General features: G+C 36.8%; 2 protein-coding genes across 3 annotated transcripts in view; one reads left to right on the top strand and one right to left on the bottom strand.

The window, feature by feature from the left end:
* LOC127865074 (E3 ubiquitin-protein ligase UBR4-like) overlaps nucleotides 1-15,778 on the bottom strand; it is a 171,075-nt gene that overhangs the window by 14,507 nt on the left and 140,790 nt on the right. Inside the window, exons 2-6 of one of the 2 annotated variants that reach the window (XM_052404952.1) lie at nucleotides 15,428-15,549; nucleotides 12,666-12,861; nucleotides 5,108-5,272; nucleotides 4,180-4,410; nucleotides 3,420-3,529 (exon numbers count right to left, since the gene is read on the bottom strand). In XM_052404952.1, the coding sequence (XP_052260912.1) occupies nucleotides 3,420-3,529; nucleotides 4,180-4,410; nucleotides 5,108-5,272; nucleotides 12,666-12,861; nucleotides 15,428-15,549 (824 nt within the window). Of the gene's footprint in view, nucleotides 1-3,419; nucleotides 3,533-4,179; nucleotides 4,411-5,107; nucleotides 5,273-12,665; nucleotides 12,862-15,427; nucleotides 15,550-15,778 lie in introns of both variants that reach the window. The other variant, XM_052404951.1, reaches the window with a different exon arrangement.
* Nucleotides 1-15,778, top strand: part of LOC127871123 (uncharacterized) — a 138,274-nt gene that overhangs the window by 39,760 nt on the left and 82,736 nt on the right. The gene's annotated exons all lie outside the window — the stretch shown is intronic.

The following is a 15,778-nucleotide window of genomic DNA, read 5'->3' as shown; positions in this document are numbered from 1 at the left end:
CTTATCATATGTTAAGACTTTTCTTACTAGATTTAAGTTGTATAGGCTTCATTTCCAAAGTTAAGACAGTGATGAGAAGCAAAAAGCATAAAACCTACAAGTAACTTGCAGGCTGTTCTAGTTTTATGCTGTTTTCATTAAGCCATTTTGACTTTGCTTAAGAGCTGGTTAGGGCTAAGTACATGCAATTCATACTACTTAGGTATTGATGGATATCAACTTGGGCATTATTTTGCAGTGCACCCCCCCCCCCCCCCCCCCTGAAAAAAAGGTTAAATAAGTAAAAAGTCCAGAAGTTTCTCCAGATATTGCAAATAATTGTTCAACTCAAAGCTAAAAAGTTCAAATGCCTACACAGTTAGGATGCAGGATTGAAAGGAAAACACTTGATTGTTCAAAAGCTGGGAGCCAAGATGTAAGAATGCCTACCTCAGCTGGGTTGAAGTTCCTTCAGTACGGCAGCAGGTTTCTCAGGATGATCAGGCAATACGGGATGGCTCCGTTAGACACTAGCATGGTGGCCGAGATGTTGCTGATAAACGATGACGACTGAAATAAAACATGATTACAATATACTCTCTTATACAGCTAACAAGAATCATTACAAATAATATGTGACTGACATAAAAATCATTGATCCATCTGCTTGAAGCAGATGTTCATAATGCAACAGAAAGACTGAAATAAGGAATCATTAAAAACATTACAGATTGATGCCCTTTAGGGGCTCATTAGCCTTATACAATTTATAATTTCATTTACAAAAACATGTTAATGCTTACTTGTAGGCAACTTAAGACATTAAAGCAATTAATTGCAAGTAGGCATTTGAGCACACAAGTTCCATGCAAGTGTGGTGGATAAGAGAAATCATAGTGTTTTTAGTTTTTTTGTTCACAGCATTTTTTTCTAAATAAAATATTTCTTTTCAAAACAAGAAACATTGCAATGCTGAGAAATCCAGTGTTTAACATTTTCCTTATTAATTTACTTCAAGCAATGTCTGTACATGGGCAACCAATACACACAATGTAAGAACAATACCTCAATCCTACTCGAGCTATTGGACAGAAAGTGTTCTACTATTTAGGGTTACTGGGATTAAGATCTACTATCAAAAAGCATCAAATGAAATATCAAGCTAGATCTGCCATTAAAATAGTTTTTGAGTGAAAATAATTTTTCTATTTTTATAAGCTGAAACCTTGACCATGACCTACCGACCTAAAATACAATCCTCAGCTATGTATGCATGTTAGCTACCTACACACACACAATTTCAATGCTAGGTCTCAAATCAAGCTAGCTTTATCCAAAGTCTGATCAAGATTGGTTAATTCAAACCAAAAGTATTGACCGGAAACCACCTCTTTGAAGAAGCCCTACAAAAATAGGTGACATTACAGATCATACATACATGTGTTGAAGCCCCATTATCCAGTGATTTGATTTGACAAATTGAGATATTAACTAGACTATTGCCAAGCAATATATGTCCCCTACTGGCTACATCATTTTTAGAATTTTTTTTTGGTTGCCATAGCAACCAGAATTTTAGACGTTCGAACAAAATGAAATGACCTGCATAATGTCAATATTGCCATCCATCCATGTTTCAAGTTTAATGAAAAAATATGTGAGAATTTCAAGTGCACGCATTTTAACCCACTGGGCTAAAATCGCATGGGGAGTCATAATTCTTATAATCCATGCATTACAGTTTTGCTATTTTCTATTTTGTATATGGCTAAAAACAATTGTATGCTTTAGAGCTAATACATGTTGCTGCTGTAGATGTTGTAGTATTATAATTCCTTTATGGCAGATCTAAAGGTCGTCGTTCCTTTTGTTTCTTCCAGAAGTCTGTTGTCTGACCGCTTTTCATATACAATTAACATAAGTATTAATTAAAATTTGAACAAATTGTATAGAAAATTTCTGCCCATTTAAAACAAATGTTTAATATTTGAAAATAAACTTTCTTAAAAACAAAAATTGTATGTTCAGAAAAGCATAGGTTAACCGTTTATTGGTACATGTTGTTGTAAACACACCGCATGCGTTCCTTTAATTTTTCTTTTGGTTACTAAAAAATGTTCCATATGAAAACAAGTTGACATTTGCATATACGGTTGACGTGTTTGAAACTTTGATTGAAATCTTTCTTCTGCGAGCACACCATATCATGTAAGTTATCTTAATTTGCTCATTATAGATATATTGACGATCTATTTGTGTTAATTCATGCCAGAAAATAGTTTATGTTGCTAATTTTACCAATAAATCAGCGCCCGGAATCCAGGCGGTAAAATTTCTATGGTAAATCGTGTTACCAGTTGCAACTCCCAGCGACCTGGAGGGTCAATATAGCTGGGAGTTGTATTATTGCAACTAAAAACTTAGCCAAATTTTCAATTTTTTAAGTATAAAAAGGGCACATAATTCTGTCAAAATGCACGCCAGAGTTATCTTACTTTGCTTGCCCAGTCCCCTCATGATAGAAAGTAAGTGTACCAAGTTTGAATGCAATAGCTTTGATACTTTATGAAAAAAGTGGACCTAAACACAAAACTTAACCGGACGCTGACGCAGACACCGACACCAAGGCGATAACAATAACTCTTTACAAAAAATAGATGAGCTAACAAGGGCTGTTTGTAAAACATGCATTCCCCCCATATGGACTGTCAGTTGTAGTGGCAGCCATTGTGTGAATACGTTTTTTGGCACTGTGACCTTGACCTTTGACCTGGTGACCTGAAAATCAATAGGGGTCATCTGCAAGTCATTATCAATGTACCTATGAAGTTTCATGATCCTAGGCGTATGCTTTCTTGAGTAATCATACCAAATATGAAGGTTATATCTCAAGGGACATAGCAGTTATGAGCATTTTTCGAAACCTAAACGCAGATTTCGAAACCTAAACGCGGACCCTAAGTTCAAGGTCAAGGTCACAGGGTTAAGATTTTGTGTGCGTATGGAAAGGCCTTGTCCATATACACATGCATACCAAATATGAAGGTTATATCTCAAGGGACATAGAAGTTATGAGCATTTTTGAAACCTAAACGCAGAATTCAAAACCTAAAGGCAGACCCAAAGTTCAAGATCAAGGTCACAGCGGTAAAAAATTGTGTGCGTATGGAACGGTCTTGTCCATTAGACATGCACACCAAATATGAAGGTTATATCTCAAGGGAGATAGAAGTTATGAGCATTTTTTGAAACCTAAGCGCAAAGTGTGAAGGAAAGAGGGACAGATGGACGGACAGTCCGATCACTTTATGCCCCCTTTTCTTCGAAAGGGGGCATAAAAACGTTGGTAAAGGGCATTATTTGGATCAATTAAACTAATGGTTCTGATGATATTTAAAGAATACTTAACAAAGGTAATATACAATATTTTGAGAACTCACCACAATTTCCATGTCCATATCTTCTTCCTCATTGTTATCGGGAGCCTCACATATTGGGAGAGACTGAACAGCAGTTGCCTCTGGCTTACTGTCCTTCACTTCTCCTTCTTCTTCTTAAAAGGCAATTATTTTGTCAAAAAACAGAACAAAGGGCTTTTTTAATGTCACAAATGTAGCTGGTTGATAATTTCCTACTTAGATTCTTATTTTGACACTTTAATAGTCCCATAGAAAATCCTAGTCAATGTAAGACCTCTCTTAAAAGGTTAACGTTGTAAAGCCTTCTTTTCGAACCCTAACATAATTTTGTGCAGCATAAATTTATAAAATCTGAACAGACTCGGAAGCATTTGCAGGCTATGCTAATTTTATTCTGGTTGTAAATAGCTATTTTCACTTGATTCAGAGTCAGAAAGGGTACCGTAAACACATATTGATAGTTTACCATAATTATATCTACCTGCTAGAACAGTGTTAACAATAAGCATGTCTCATAAACAAATGACCCCTAAAATTTGTGGTGGACCCATTAATTTAAAGCCACAGTTGCTTAGTAGATATGGCGTCTGCCTAGCCATCACAGAGTCAATGGTTCTATCCCAACTGTGGGAGCGTTCTTTAGTACTCCCTAAAAAACACCAAGTACTGGTTCTACCCAGAAAACAGATTCCACAGCGTTTCAATAACCCATAGGCTTTCAATGCAATCAAGCTAACATTATATAGGTTTAAACTTAATTTTCTAAGCAAGCTGCCCCTACCTGGAGAATGGCACTGTGGGGGTGACTGGATGAACACCCTCTTCCTCCTGGCCCTCGGCCTCAGAGCGCGTATCAAAGCCTGCTTGCATGCAAAGCTTACAAACAAGTCTCTGTCGAGGAGAAGACGGGCGTACAGCTTGCTTGCGAAGATAACATGGTCAAGGTCGCTGACCGTGAAGGTGTGAATGATCTCAATGATTGCGCACACTGTTGCTACCACATGGGCCAGTCCTGAGGGATTGAGAAATGTTTCTAACTACATACAAACTGACTAATAGAGGCACATAATGTAAAGCCTCATATTGGTAAGCTTACAGGTGGGCTTGTCCCAAACGATTGAAAATGATTTGGTGTTAAGATGTGTCTTATTACATACAGAATGACTTATACATGGGTCAGTCCTAAAGGCTTGAGAATGATTTGATATAATAAACAAGCAAATTCGTTGAATAAATATCCCCTGCTAATATGCTTCTGGACACAAAAGTATTATATTTGACACTCAAAAAGCATTTTCTCAAGATACAAAGGGCCATAACTCCGTTATTAACAGACATAGTACAATGCCATTTGGCGTGCATTATCCTCTTATCCATATATATATTCATACTAAGTTTCAATGAAATCCGCCAAAACACTTCCAAGATATGGCTCCGGACACACAAAAAAGCAAACACTTCCAAGATATGGCTCCGGACACACAAAAAAGCATTCTTTCCAAGATACAAAAGTGTTATTAACTGATGGTGTACAATGCACTTCCAAGATTTGGCTCCAGACACAAAAGTGCCGGACGGACGGAAAGGCGGATGGATGGACAACGCCAAAACAATATCCCTCCGCCTATGGCGAGGAATAACAATGTGTTTACTGAGTTCCATGTGGGCTAGTCCTAGACCATTTATGATTTTTTGATAGAACGACATACCGGGCAGGCATACAGGAGCCAGCATGGGATTGGCATGCCTCGCAGCCAGCAATCTCCAGAAGGCCGGCATCATCTGGGATACGAAGTGACATCGCTCACTGCCCTCCAGGTGTCCCACAATGGCTGGTGTTGGCTCTGGTTTCTCTAGGTCAACAACTTTTAGGACTGGAATCAAGCGAAAAAGGACACATAATTATTTGATTTAAACAAATGACTGCAACATAAAAACAAGACCTGTTTCAAGACTGAATCATAGTTGTGGCTTCTGAAGTGGCAACAGGTTTTTCTAAGATTTGACCCAATGACCTAGTTTTTGGACTCACTTTACCCAGATTCAAACTTGGCCTAAGAGTAGGCCATAACACAATTGCTTGCTCTTTTTTTATGTGAATCCTAGTAAATTTAACCAATACTAAAATATTCCCCAAACAAACTACTTAAGGCAGTTGGTGCCTAAAGAGATCGGGAATAGTGGGTCGATATCGCCATATTCGGAAAACGTTTCGGCTATAAGCGGTTATCTGCGGCAAAGTCTGGAAATTATACTAAATACACGAAATAATTTGGTATTTTTTATTTAAGAGTTAAATATGCTTATCTCTTTAAGATTCAATGACTATAAAAATAATATTCCGTGACAAAATGAAAGCCTGGACTAAAAGCGGGCGATTTGCAAAATTGAAAAAGAAGCAGACACTGATCGACAACGTTGTGTACAATCACAATTATTCATTTACCAAGCTCTGCGATGGAGATCAGTGTGAAAATGACGCATGTAAAAGCTGTTCGCATTTGCAAAGTGGCGTGAAAGGCGTTAGCAGAAGTGGGTGGAGGGAGGGGAGACGATTGATTGAGTGGAGGTTTAGCTGAAAAAATCTACAGTATTGTCAGTTTTGTAATCTGGGACTCATTTTTTTGACAATAAATAACATTGTTGGCAAACTACAAAATGGCCTCAATGGTTATTTGTACGTTGTTCGAGAAAATCCTGACTGAAGAGAAGTCAACTGTGTTGCTTATAGAAAGCAGTACCATCTCAAGACCAGGGGAATGTCATGCTTTGACGTAAATACCAAGCTTGTAACAAGTATGCATGTCTTCATTTTTCAACCGGCCATTCATATAATGTTTAATCATTTTACAATTGGCATTGATCTTTGGACTTCTTACACATTTTAAGACCCATTCCTATTCCAAGTGTCATTCCCAGTGGATATATGTTTATTGTGTAATATATAAGGAAACATTCCGGTGTCCATCATATTCAGTTTTCAAATTTAGTTTCACATTTGTGTTGTTTAATCCAATTGATTGATAATTCATGTTGTTTAATAATGTGATGATGATACAAATGGATTCTATGAAATAACCTAGTCATTATGATTATGAAGTAACTATGACTCGCTTGGTCATTGTTGTCTCGAGTACTACTTACATGTTCCACCGGTACTTTTAAGTATACTTACATGTACCCTGGGTACAGTAAATATACTTAAACGCACCAGGGAATTTTATTGCTCAATCGGCTATTATTTAAACTTATGTTCACATTTTTTAGTCAAATTTCTGTTGTGTGGCCTCTATATTATCGAAACCCATACTAAAAAACCATTTTGATAAGTTTTTAAAAAAGAAGTTCTTTTAAGATAAACAATATAGTTTTACTGTAATCAATAGCGCGTTTTAGGGCATCGGATTTTGGGCGGGAATACAACTCGGGTACAGTCTAATATTGACCGGGTATGTTTAAGTATATTTACCGTACCCGGGGTAAATGTAAGTTTATTTAAAAGTACCCGGGGTACCTGAGCAGACAATGACCAATCGAGCGTAACTATGGCCTTATTTTGTTTGCATGTTCTTTTCAGGTAAATAACTTCGCACCACTCTAAGAATGAAGCCTATTTCAAATAAAAATCTAAAGAAGATGGAGGCTCTTGCTGGGGAGGCAATTCTGAAAATCTAAACTGAGTCGTCTAACAAGGCTGCCATTGATGCTTATGAGAAAGAAATGGAGTAAGTGTTAAAACTAACTTTATATACAATGGTATTGACTATATGGGTGCCAAATTTTAGTATTTTTTTCTCATCATCTGTCTTCTTAATTCCTTTTCCAGATGAACATGAAACATACTAATTATAATTGTTTTATGAAAGGGACTGTTTTCAGAGTTTGGCATAATTACAATTTTTAAAGGACTTTTATTTGAAACTCATGGTAGGCTGCCAGGCACGTTATTAAACAAAAATATCAGTGAAACTGATGGATGCTCCCCGATGATGCGCTTTGTCAATGTATGTGTTAATAAACACCTAAAAAATCTATTATTAGCCTTGGTGACCTTGACCCAGTGACCTCAAACCTCATCAAAAGGTAGAGGTCCATGCAAGGTACCAACATGCTAAATATGAAAGCGATTGGTAAAGTATTGAAGGCGCTATGAGAAACGGTAGCAAAAGTGTGACGGAAGGAAGTCTATTATTAGCCTCGGTGACCTTGACCTTGACCCCAGTGACCTCAAACCTCATTAAAAGGTAGAGGTCCATGCAAGGTACCAACATGCTAAATATGAAAGCGATTGGTAAAGTATTGAAGGCGCTATGAGAAACGGTAGCAAAAGTGTGACGGACAGAAGTCTATTATTAGCCTCGGTGACCTTGACCTTGAACCCAGTGACCTCAAACCTCATCAAAAGGTAGAGGTTCATGCAAGGTACCTACATGCCAAATATGAAAGCGATTAGTAAAGTATTGAAGGAGCTATGAGTAACGGTAGCAAAAGTGTGACGAAAGTAAGGAAGTAAGTAAGTAAGAAGTAAGGAAGGACAATCTGGCAACTATATGCTCCACCGAAATTCATTTTTGTCATTGTTATTATAACTATTAAAATCTATTCCAAATATAACAGATTTCTGCCTTACATTTGAAGACGGGTTTTAATTTCTCGACATATGTGAATCCAATTTCTTCCAAAGCTCAGAAAAGTGACTGGCATCTCTGTCAATGTTCATAGCAACATGCGTGTAAAATGGTGGAAGTGTTGATAGTGTCTCATTTAAAACTGGACAGTCTGACACACAAACCGGAGGATCTAGTGAAACATGTTTTCCAGGCAACATACATTGCCCATGATGGCCCACAGCTTTACTGTGACTGCAATCCATAATTCAGTTTGTTTCAGACATGAAAAGGCAAAGAACATTAGATTGTTAGACGTGATGTTGCATGATGGAATTCTAAAGCGACCAACATTGCGGGATCTTGACACGGCCTTGTGTCATTTGAAAGCCATATTTTCTTAAGGATGCTTTCATTGCTTAAAACAATGAAGGACTACCAAGAGTCACACATGCAAAAAATATTTCTACTGAAGTGGTCCCTAAATTTGGTCAGTTTTTCAGTGACAAAAAGTGACGGAATGAGAAAATATGGCTTCCAAATGACACACCTCCAGTCAAAATGACACAATGACTTTATACTGATGCTTAATAATGTTACATCTTGTTGTCATTAATCTGGATGGTTTTTATTTAAATATATGTTGTATATTATTGTGCTAAATGTAAGTAAAATTATAACTTACACATCTTAATGCTAGGAAATATTTGGAAAACTTTGACATTTTGTGGTGAACTGCGGCTGTATTTATATGTTGCCTTTTGACTTTAGGTGACGTCAAGATTGTATAAGTAATGTATTATTATATCAGTATTAAGCAAAATTTAGCTACATTTTTTCATATGTCAGGGTTTATAACTGTAGCTTTAAATAAGCAACTAGAAAATCAAACAAGAACTGTCACCATAGGATGACATATGCCCCCTATAAACGCTTGATAGAAGTTAGCATTTTTCGAAACCTAAATGCAGATTTCGCAACCAAAACGCGGACCCTAAGTTCAATGTCAAGGTCACAGGGGTAAAAATAAAATTGCGTATGGAAAGGCCTTGTCCATATACACATGCATACCAAATATGAAGGTTATATCTCAAGGGACATAAAAGTTATGATTAATTTTCAAAACCAAAACGCAGATTTCAAAACCTAAACGCAAACCCTAAGTTCAGGGTCAAGGTCACAGGGGTAAAAATTTGTGTGTGTATGGAAAGGCCTTGTCTATATACACATGCATACCAAATATGAAGGTTATATGTCAAGGGACATAGAAGTTATGAGCATTTTTCGAAACCTAAACGCAAATTTCGAAACCTAAACGCGGACCCTAAGTTCCAGGTCAAGGTCACAGGGGTGAAAATTTTTGTGCGTATGGAAAGGCCTTGTCCATATACACATGCATACCAAATATGAAGGCTTTATCTCAAGGGAAAAAGAAGTTATGAGCATTTTTCGAAACCTAAACACAAATTTCGAAACCTAAACGCAGACCCTAAGTTCAAGGCAAAGGTCACAGGGGTAAAAAAAATGTGTGCGTATGGAAAGGCCTTGTCCATATGCACATGCATACCAAATATGAAGGTTATATCTCAAGGGACATAGAAGTTATGAGCATTTTTCGAAACCTAAATGCAGATTTTGAAACCTTAATGCGGATCCTAAGCTCAAGGTCAAGGTCACAGGGATTAAAATTTTTGTGCGTATGGAAAGGCCTTGTCAATAAACACATGCATACCAAATATGAAGGCTTTATCTCAAGGGACATAAAGTTAAGAGCATTTTTCGAAACCTAAACACAAAGTGTGACGGAAAGACAGACAGACAGACAGACTGACAGACGGACGGACAGTACGATCACTATATGCCCCGTTTTCTTCGAAAGGGGGCATAAAAATAGAAGTGATATACAAATGTATATACTGAAATTAATTACGCTATAATGAATGGGGGTAGGCACAGTGCTCCAGATAAAATGCGTAAAGGCTTAAAAACGAATTAAATTTCTTAAATAACGATTTAGATTTGAAATCTTTGCGTAAAGTTACGCATTGAAAAAATAAAACACGAAATCGAAAATTTTGAACGTGCCTAAAACTTCCAGTAGCAAATTATGTATGGTAAACATTTCATCCCGGTTCTGGCTCCTCTAGGCGCTCAATTAAAACTGCAACTTTAAATCAGCGTCACTCAAGTGTTTGCTGTGTGGAAGAGCCACACCTAAGAACGGTCAAAAGGCCAAACGGTCTTGATTCTGTCCTCCTAGATTTGCAGGCGAGTCATTACTGTTTATTGTACCTTTTTAATTACACTTATCGTAATATTTTTACACAAGTAATATACTGTATACCTATTCAAAATGCCATTAAAAGTAAATGTTAAATATAGTTTTTGATATGACTTTAAAGGCGACCTAAAGGTCATTATGACCTATGCCTCGTTCTCATACTTTCATGTCTTCTCATTGGATTCGTGCTCAATTTAATACATCATTTTCGCTCTCGCCAAATACTTCGCGTGTCAGGAATCTATTCAAGTAGATCGAGCGTTTACAACTGCTGACTATTTTGCCGAGAAAATGAGTATTAAACAAGAAATGTTCCACACATACATATATATTGCTTAAATTGTGGTAAAAAATACCATTGCAGAGTATTATTGCATTATAAATCGCCAGCACTTAAAACAAAAAAGTTTAGAAATTCTGTGCAAGTGGCAGAAGCATTTCTAAGGAAGGCCACGCTCTATTTAATTCGGAGCACTGACAGGTACCCGACAGGGTAATGTAACTCAATATGCAAGACGCGCGAGACAATTATATTTCAATTAACACATTTGCATTGTTTTGTTGAAAGTAACCATGGTTAAAAATACATCCCTGCTCTTATTTGGAATTTTATATTTGAATATAAATCGCTTCCATCATTAAATACACATTCAATTGTGTCTTAGAAAAAGGACATTGCAATCCGCATTGCAATCAGTTACGTAAAAAATAACTTCCCCACTGGGAGCCCCATTTACAACGCGGTCAAGCAAGGAGCACGAATCCAATGAGAATAATCTTCTGGATGATTCAGATCATTGGCCTTCACCTTCACAAGTTGAAAACAAGGGACAAAATTGTCACAAAACCAGGTTTTCATTGTGAAAAAAAATCTGATTAAGGGAGACAACTCAAACTGAACTTTTGAAATGAACAAACAAAATTAACCCCCTTTGTAAGTTTGTTTCAAAATAAATATATTTTAAGTTGTGGTGACCTTGACATTGGAGATATTGACGTGATTCTTTCGTGCGACACACCGTCCCATGATGGTGAACAAATGTGCCAAATAATTGTAAAATCTCACAATGAATGACATAGTAATGGCCCAGACAAGCTCATTTATTGCCAATTTTGACCTTTGAACTCGAAGTGTGACCCTGACCTTGGAGATATCGACGTAATTATTTCGCCCGACACACCGTCCAATGATGGTGAACAAATGTGCCAAATGATTTTAAAATATGACAATGAACGACATAGTTATGGCCCGGACAAGCTTGTTCCACCCGCCCGCCAGCCCGCCCGCCAGCCAGCCAGCCAGCCCGCCCGCATTCGCCAATCTAATAACCAGTTTTTTCCTTCGGAAAACCTGGTTAAACACCTGGTTAAAAATAGTAACTATGTAAACAAAGACGATTTTCAGATAGTTTTATGCTGAAATAGTATTTTATTGAGGGTATAAATCTTATACAATGCTAAAAAATACTTGTCATTGTATGCGCATGCGCGAAATACATAGTTAAGGGGCACGAATGTACGAGAACATAGCATATATAAAGCCGAAGTGTGAGTGACCGTTTTACAGAAAAAATCTAAATGGCCGACTGAAGCGGTGTATTAAAGCGTGGAAGGCAAAAAAGCCATTTCAGTGTCAAAAGTCCTCCCTGCATGCATTTTTTCAATTAGATTCAAATACCCAAAGCATGCATGGTTTCGTCAATATTTGATGAACTTATAAGCTCTTACGTAACTAACTGCGAATCTAAAGCACTCAAAACTATTTATCAATATATTGTTAAGAATAAATTTTATAAATAGGGGGTAAAATAAGAATTAGTTTTTAAAAAAGGGAGTAAATAACAATTGGACCAAATTTTTATCTGGAGCTCTGGTAGGCATACTCAAAGTGTAATTTCATGAGATAGGAACGGTAAAAGTTCCTGAAATTGATTCAGGGTGTAAAAAATATGTTGTGTTAAATAAATATGTACAATATATGCATTTCATTACACTACCAGTGACATAAAACGTAATTAAAGCTTCTTGTCACTGAACGATTTGTTGTCGTTTTTTGGCATTTTATCCAGATAAGTTGCAATATTATTGGAGATCAAAGACACAATTGTCAAAATATATGTATATACCATGTACAATAAGTAAATATTTTGGATACCGGTAAATACATAGAAAACGCCCAACTGAGTCAAGGGGTAAGTGTTATCAATCAAGTATAAAAATATAACCGGCTGGTAAAAAGTTTTAAAATTTTGGAATTAGTCGTGATATACAATTTACTATGAGAAAATAATAGCAAATTGTGTTTCAGGAAAAGTACCCATTAGGCTCCCACTACCTTAAAACAGTACTGTTTAAAACACAGTAAATCAAATATTATACCCTCTTTTTCATCTTGTTTCTGCGTATCTCTGTTCCTGTGTGTGGTCTGTTCAGCAAACTTGACCAGATTCGTAGGTCGCGACACGGCCACCGACCTTGAGGTCACCAGAAGTCGTTGGAAAGCGTCAACGTCCATCACAGGGGCGTCGCCTTCCCCAGTGAGGCTCATGATTACGCTGAGCAACTCTGTCTCATCCTAAATCAAACAAAACAACAGACTTCAAACAAACTAGTGCAAAGTCATCAAGTACTGGCTCTACCCAGGAAATGGACTTAAGAGCAGTTAAATAAGCCACAGGCTTTCAATGCGATCAAGCTTAAATACATGGGTTTAATTTACTTAATATGTTGCAACCAAATTTTGATTTTTTTTCTTGCTTTAGCTCAGTCTACATGATACAAAGACAATATAACAAACTCACATGATAAAATTGTATTGATGTTGCCATATAACTACACAGTGAGAGGCATTAGCTAGTCTGATAAACCCTCAAGAAAAAGAAGAGCACCGCCTTGCGGGTGCAGACCGCTCATCTATTTTTCTTTTTAAAGGAGCAGGGACCTATCTCAATTTCAATCACAAAGGAGGGAGGGGTGGAGTGGAGAGGGGTGTATAGTGTGGGGGTGTGGTCATTTATTACATTATCTTCCAAAAATGAAAAAAAAAAAAAAATTTTTTTTGGGGGGGGGGGGGGATTCTTGGATGGGATGGTTGGACGGTATTTCAAAAATAAATATAATAAAAACAAATATTTGTGTTTTTTTTAACCATGTTTGAAAAAAACAAGAGATGTGTTTGTCAGAAACACAATGCCCCCTATTGCACCGCTTTGAAAAAAAAAATGTTTTTTTTTTACCTTTTACCTTGAAGGATGACCTTGACCTTGAACTTCAACCACTCAAAATGTGCAGCTTTATGAGAACGCGCTTTAAAATATTATTTGTTTGACCTTTGACCTTGAAGGATGACCTTGACCTTTCACTTCAACCATGCAAAATGTGCGGCTTCATGATAACGCCGCTTTGAAATTATTTTTTTTAACCTTTGACCTTGAAGGATTACCTTGACCTTTAAGAATTGAGAACGCCGCTTTGAATTTTTATATTTTTTTTACCTTGAAGGATGACCTTGACCTTTAACTTCCACGACTCAAAATGTGCAGCTTAATGATAACGCCGCTTGACCTTTGACATTTGACCTTGAAGGATGACCTTGACCTTTCACCACTCAAAATGTGCAGCTCCATAAGATACACATGCACGCCAAATATCAAGTTGCTATCTTCAAAAGTGAAAAAGTTATGGCCAATGTCAAAGTTTTTTCGGACCGACGGACAGACTGACTGACATACTGACGGACAGTTCAACTGCTATATGCCACCCTACTGGGGGCATTAAAAAAAATTTTTTTTTGGGGGGGGGGGGTATAGTATGAGGGTGTGGTGGTCATTTATTAGATATTCTTTAATTTAAAAAAATTAATCATGGGGGGGGGGGGGGGGATTCGGGGGGGGGCATGGTTTGGGATGAAAGCAATAGCTTTAATACTTTAGGAAAAAAGTGGACCTAAACACAAAACTTTTCAATTTTCTAAGTATAAAAAGGGCACATAATTCTGTCAAAATGCCAGTCAGAGTTACATAACTTTGCCTGCACAGTCCACTCATAATTGTAAGTAAGTGTACCAAGTTTGAATGCAATAGCATTGATACTTTATGAGAAAAGTGGACCTAAACGCAAAACTTAACCGGACGCCAACGCCAAGTAGATGACAATAGCTCATAATTGTTTTTCAAAAAACAGATGAGCAAAAAACCATAAATGCTGTCTCTCATTAAATATTTTATTGTGTTTTCATTATTATTATAATGTATTTAAATATTCCTTATGGAGATAAAGGGATTCCATTTGGAGACGCATGCCTCACACTTCTTTTATTAAAGGCCGTCTGGCTTAGTCATTTCTACCAAAACTCTCCCCCTACCACTGATTATGTAGACCAGTGGTCAGTTACTGGCATAAATACTAGTGAACCAGCTAACCAATTAAAAAGTATTAGAAGTTTTACTGACTGCCACGATATGGCTTAAATATTGTTGAAAATGGGAGGGCTATCCAACTAGACAAACAAATCTTAAACTTCCTTTACATGCATTAATGATTCATTATACTTTTATATACATAAATAATAGAACTCATGGCGTACACTTCCTTTATATACTTGAAAGATTGTTCGCATGGATAACAATTCCCTTTTGTACACAAATAATCATACACATGACTCAAACTAACTTTTTGTATACAAATGATCACACGCATAACTAACACATCCTTTTTGTACATAAATCACAACACATATTGCTAACACTTCCTTTTTTGTACACAAATGATCACACACCAGGGCTTTTTTCCTTCTTAGAGAATGGTAGTTTTTACAATTATGAGTAGTTCACAACTAAAATTTGCACAATTTTGAGGAATTTGCAACTCCAATTTTCATAATTTTAAAATTGTTGTGAATAATGTGTCCTCAATTTTGAAACATTTATGGCACATTTGTTCACAATTTAGAAAAGTTCTCTAGTAATTTTTCACAATTTAGAAAAGTTCTTTAGCAATTTTTCTCAATTTAAAAAAGTTCTCTAGTAATTTTTCACAATTAAGAAAAGTTCTCTAGCACTTTTTCACAATTTAGAAAAGTTATATACCGGTACTTAACAAAGACTATACAAAAAAGCCATGCACACATAACTAAAACTGACCTTTTGTGCAAAGTAGACAGTCCTGTTTGTGAATAGTGAGGCCAGCAGGGCCCTTGTGTGCTGCTGTACAGGGGTCGGGGTGGGCAGGGTCAGGAGGTCAGTAGGGTCTCTCTTAGGGGGTGCTGCAATAGGCACAAAGCATACAGTTCTTCTAAAAACATTTTCATGCAAAAAGTGTCCTTCGAATCTAATTATCAATCATGGATTTGGTGTGAAACTATTGACTTTTATGTTGAAATGTTAGGATGATATGACAGACTGGTTTGAGACAAGCATTTAGTGGAGCCACATTCTGGGAAAATTGGGCTTAATGCATGTGCTTAAAAGGTTGTATCTGATCAGTTTGTGCAG

Source organism: Dreissena polymorpha, chromosome 1 (assembly GCF_020536995.1).
Source record: "Dreissena polymorpha isolate Duluth1 chromosome 1, UMN_Dpol_1.0, whole genome shotgun sequence".
Classification (NCBI taxonomy): domain Eukaryota; kingdom Metazoa; phylum Mollusca; class Bivalvia; order Myida; family Dreissenidae; genus Dreissena; species Dreissena polymorpha.
The sequence above is the reverse complement of the archived record's forward strand: the minus strand, read 5'-3'. Positions and strand labels throughout refer to the sequence as shown.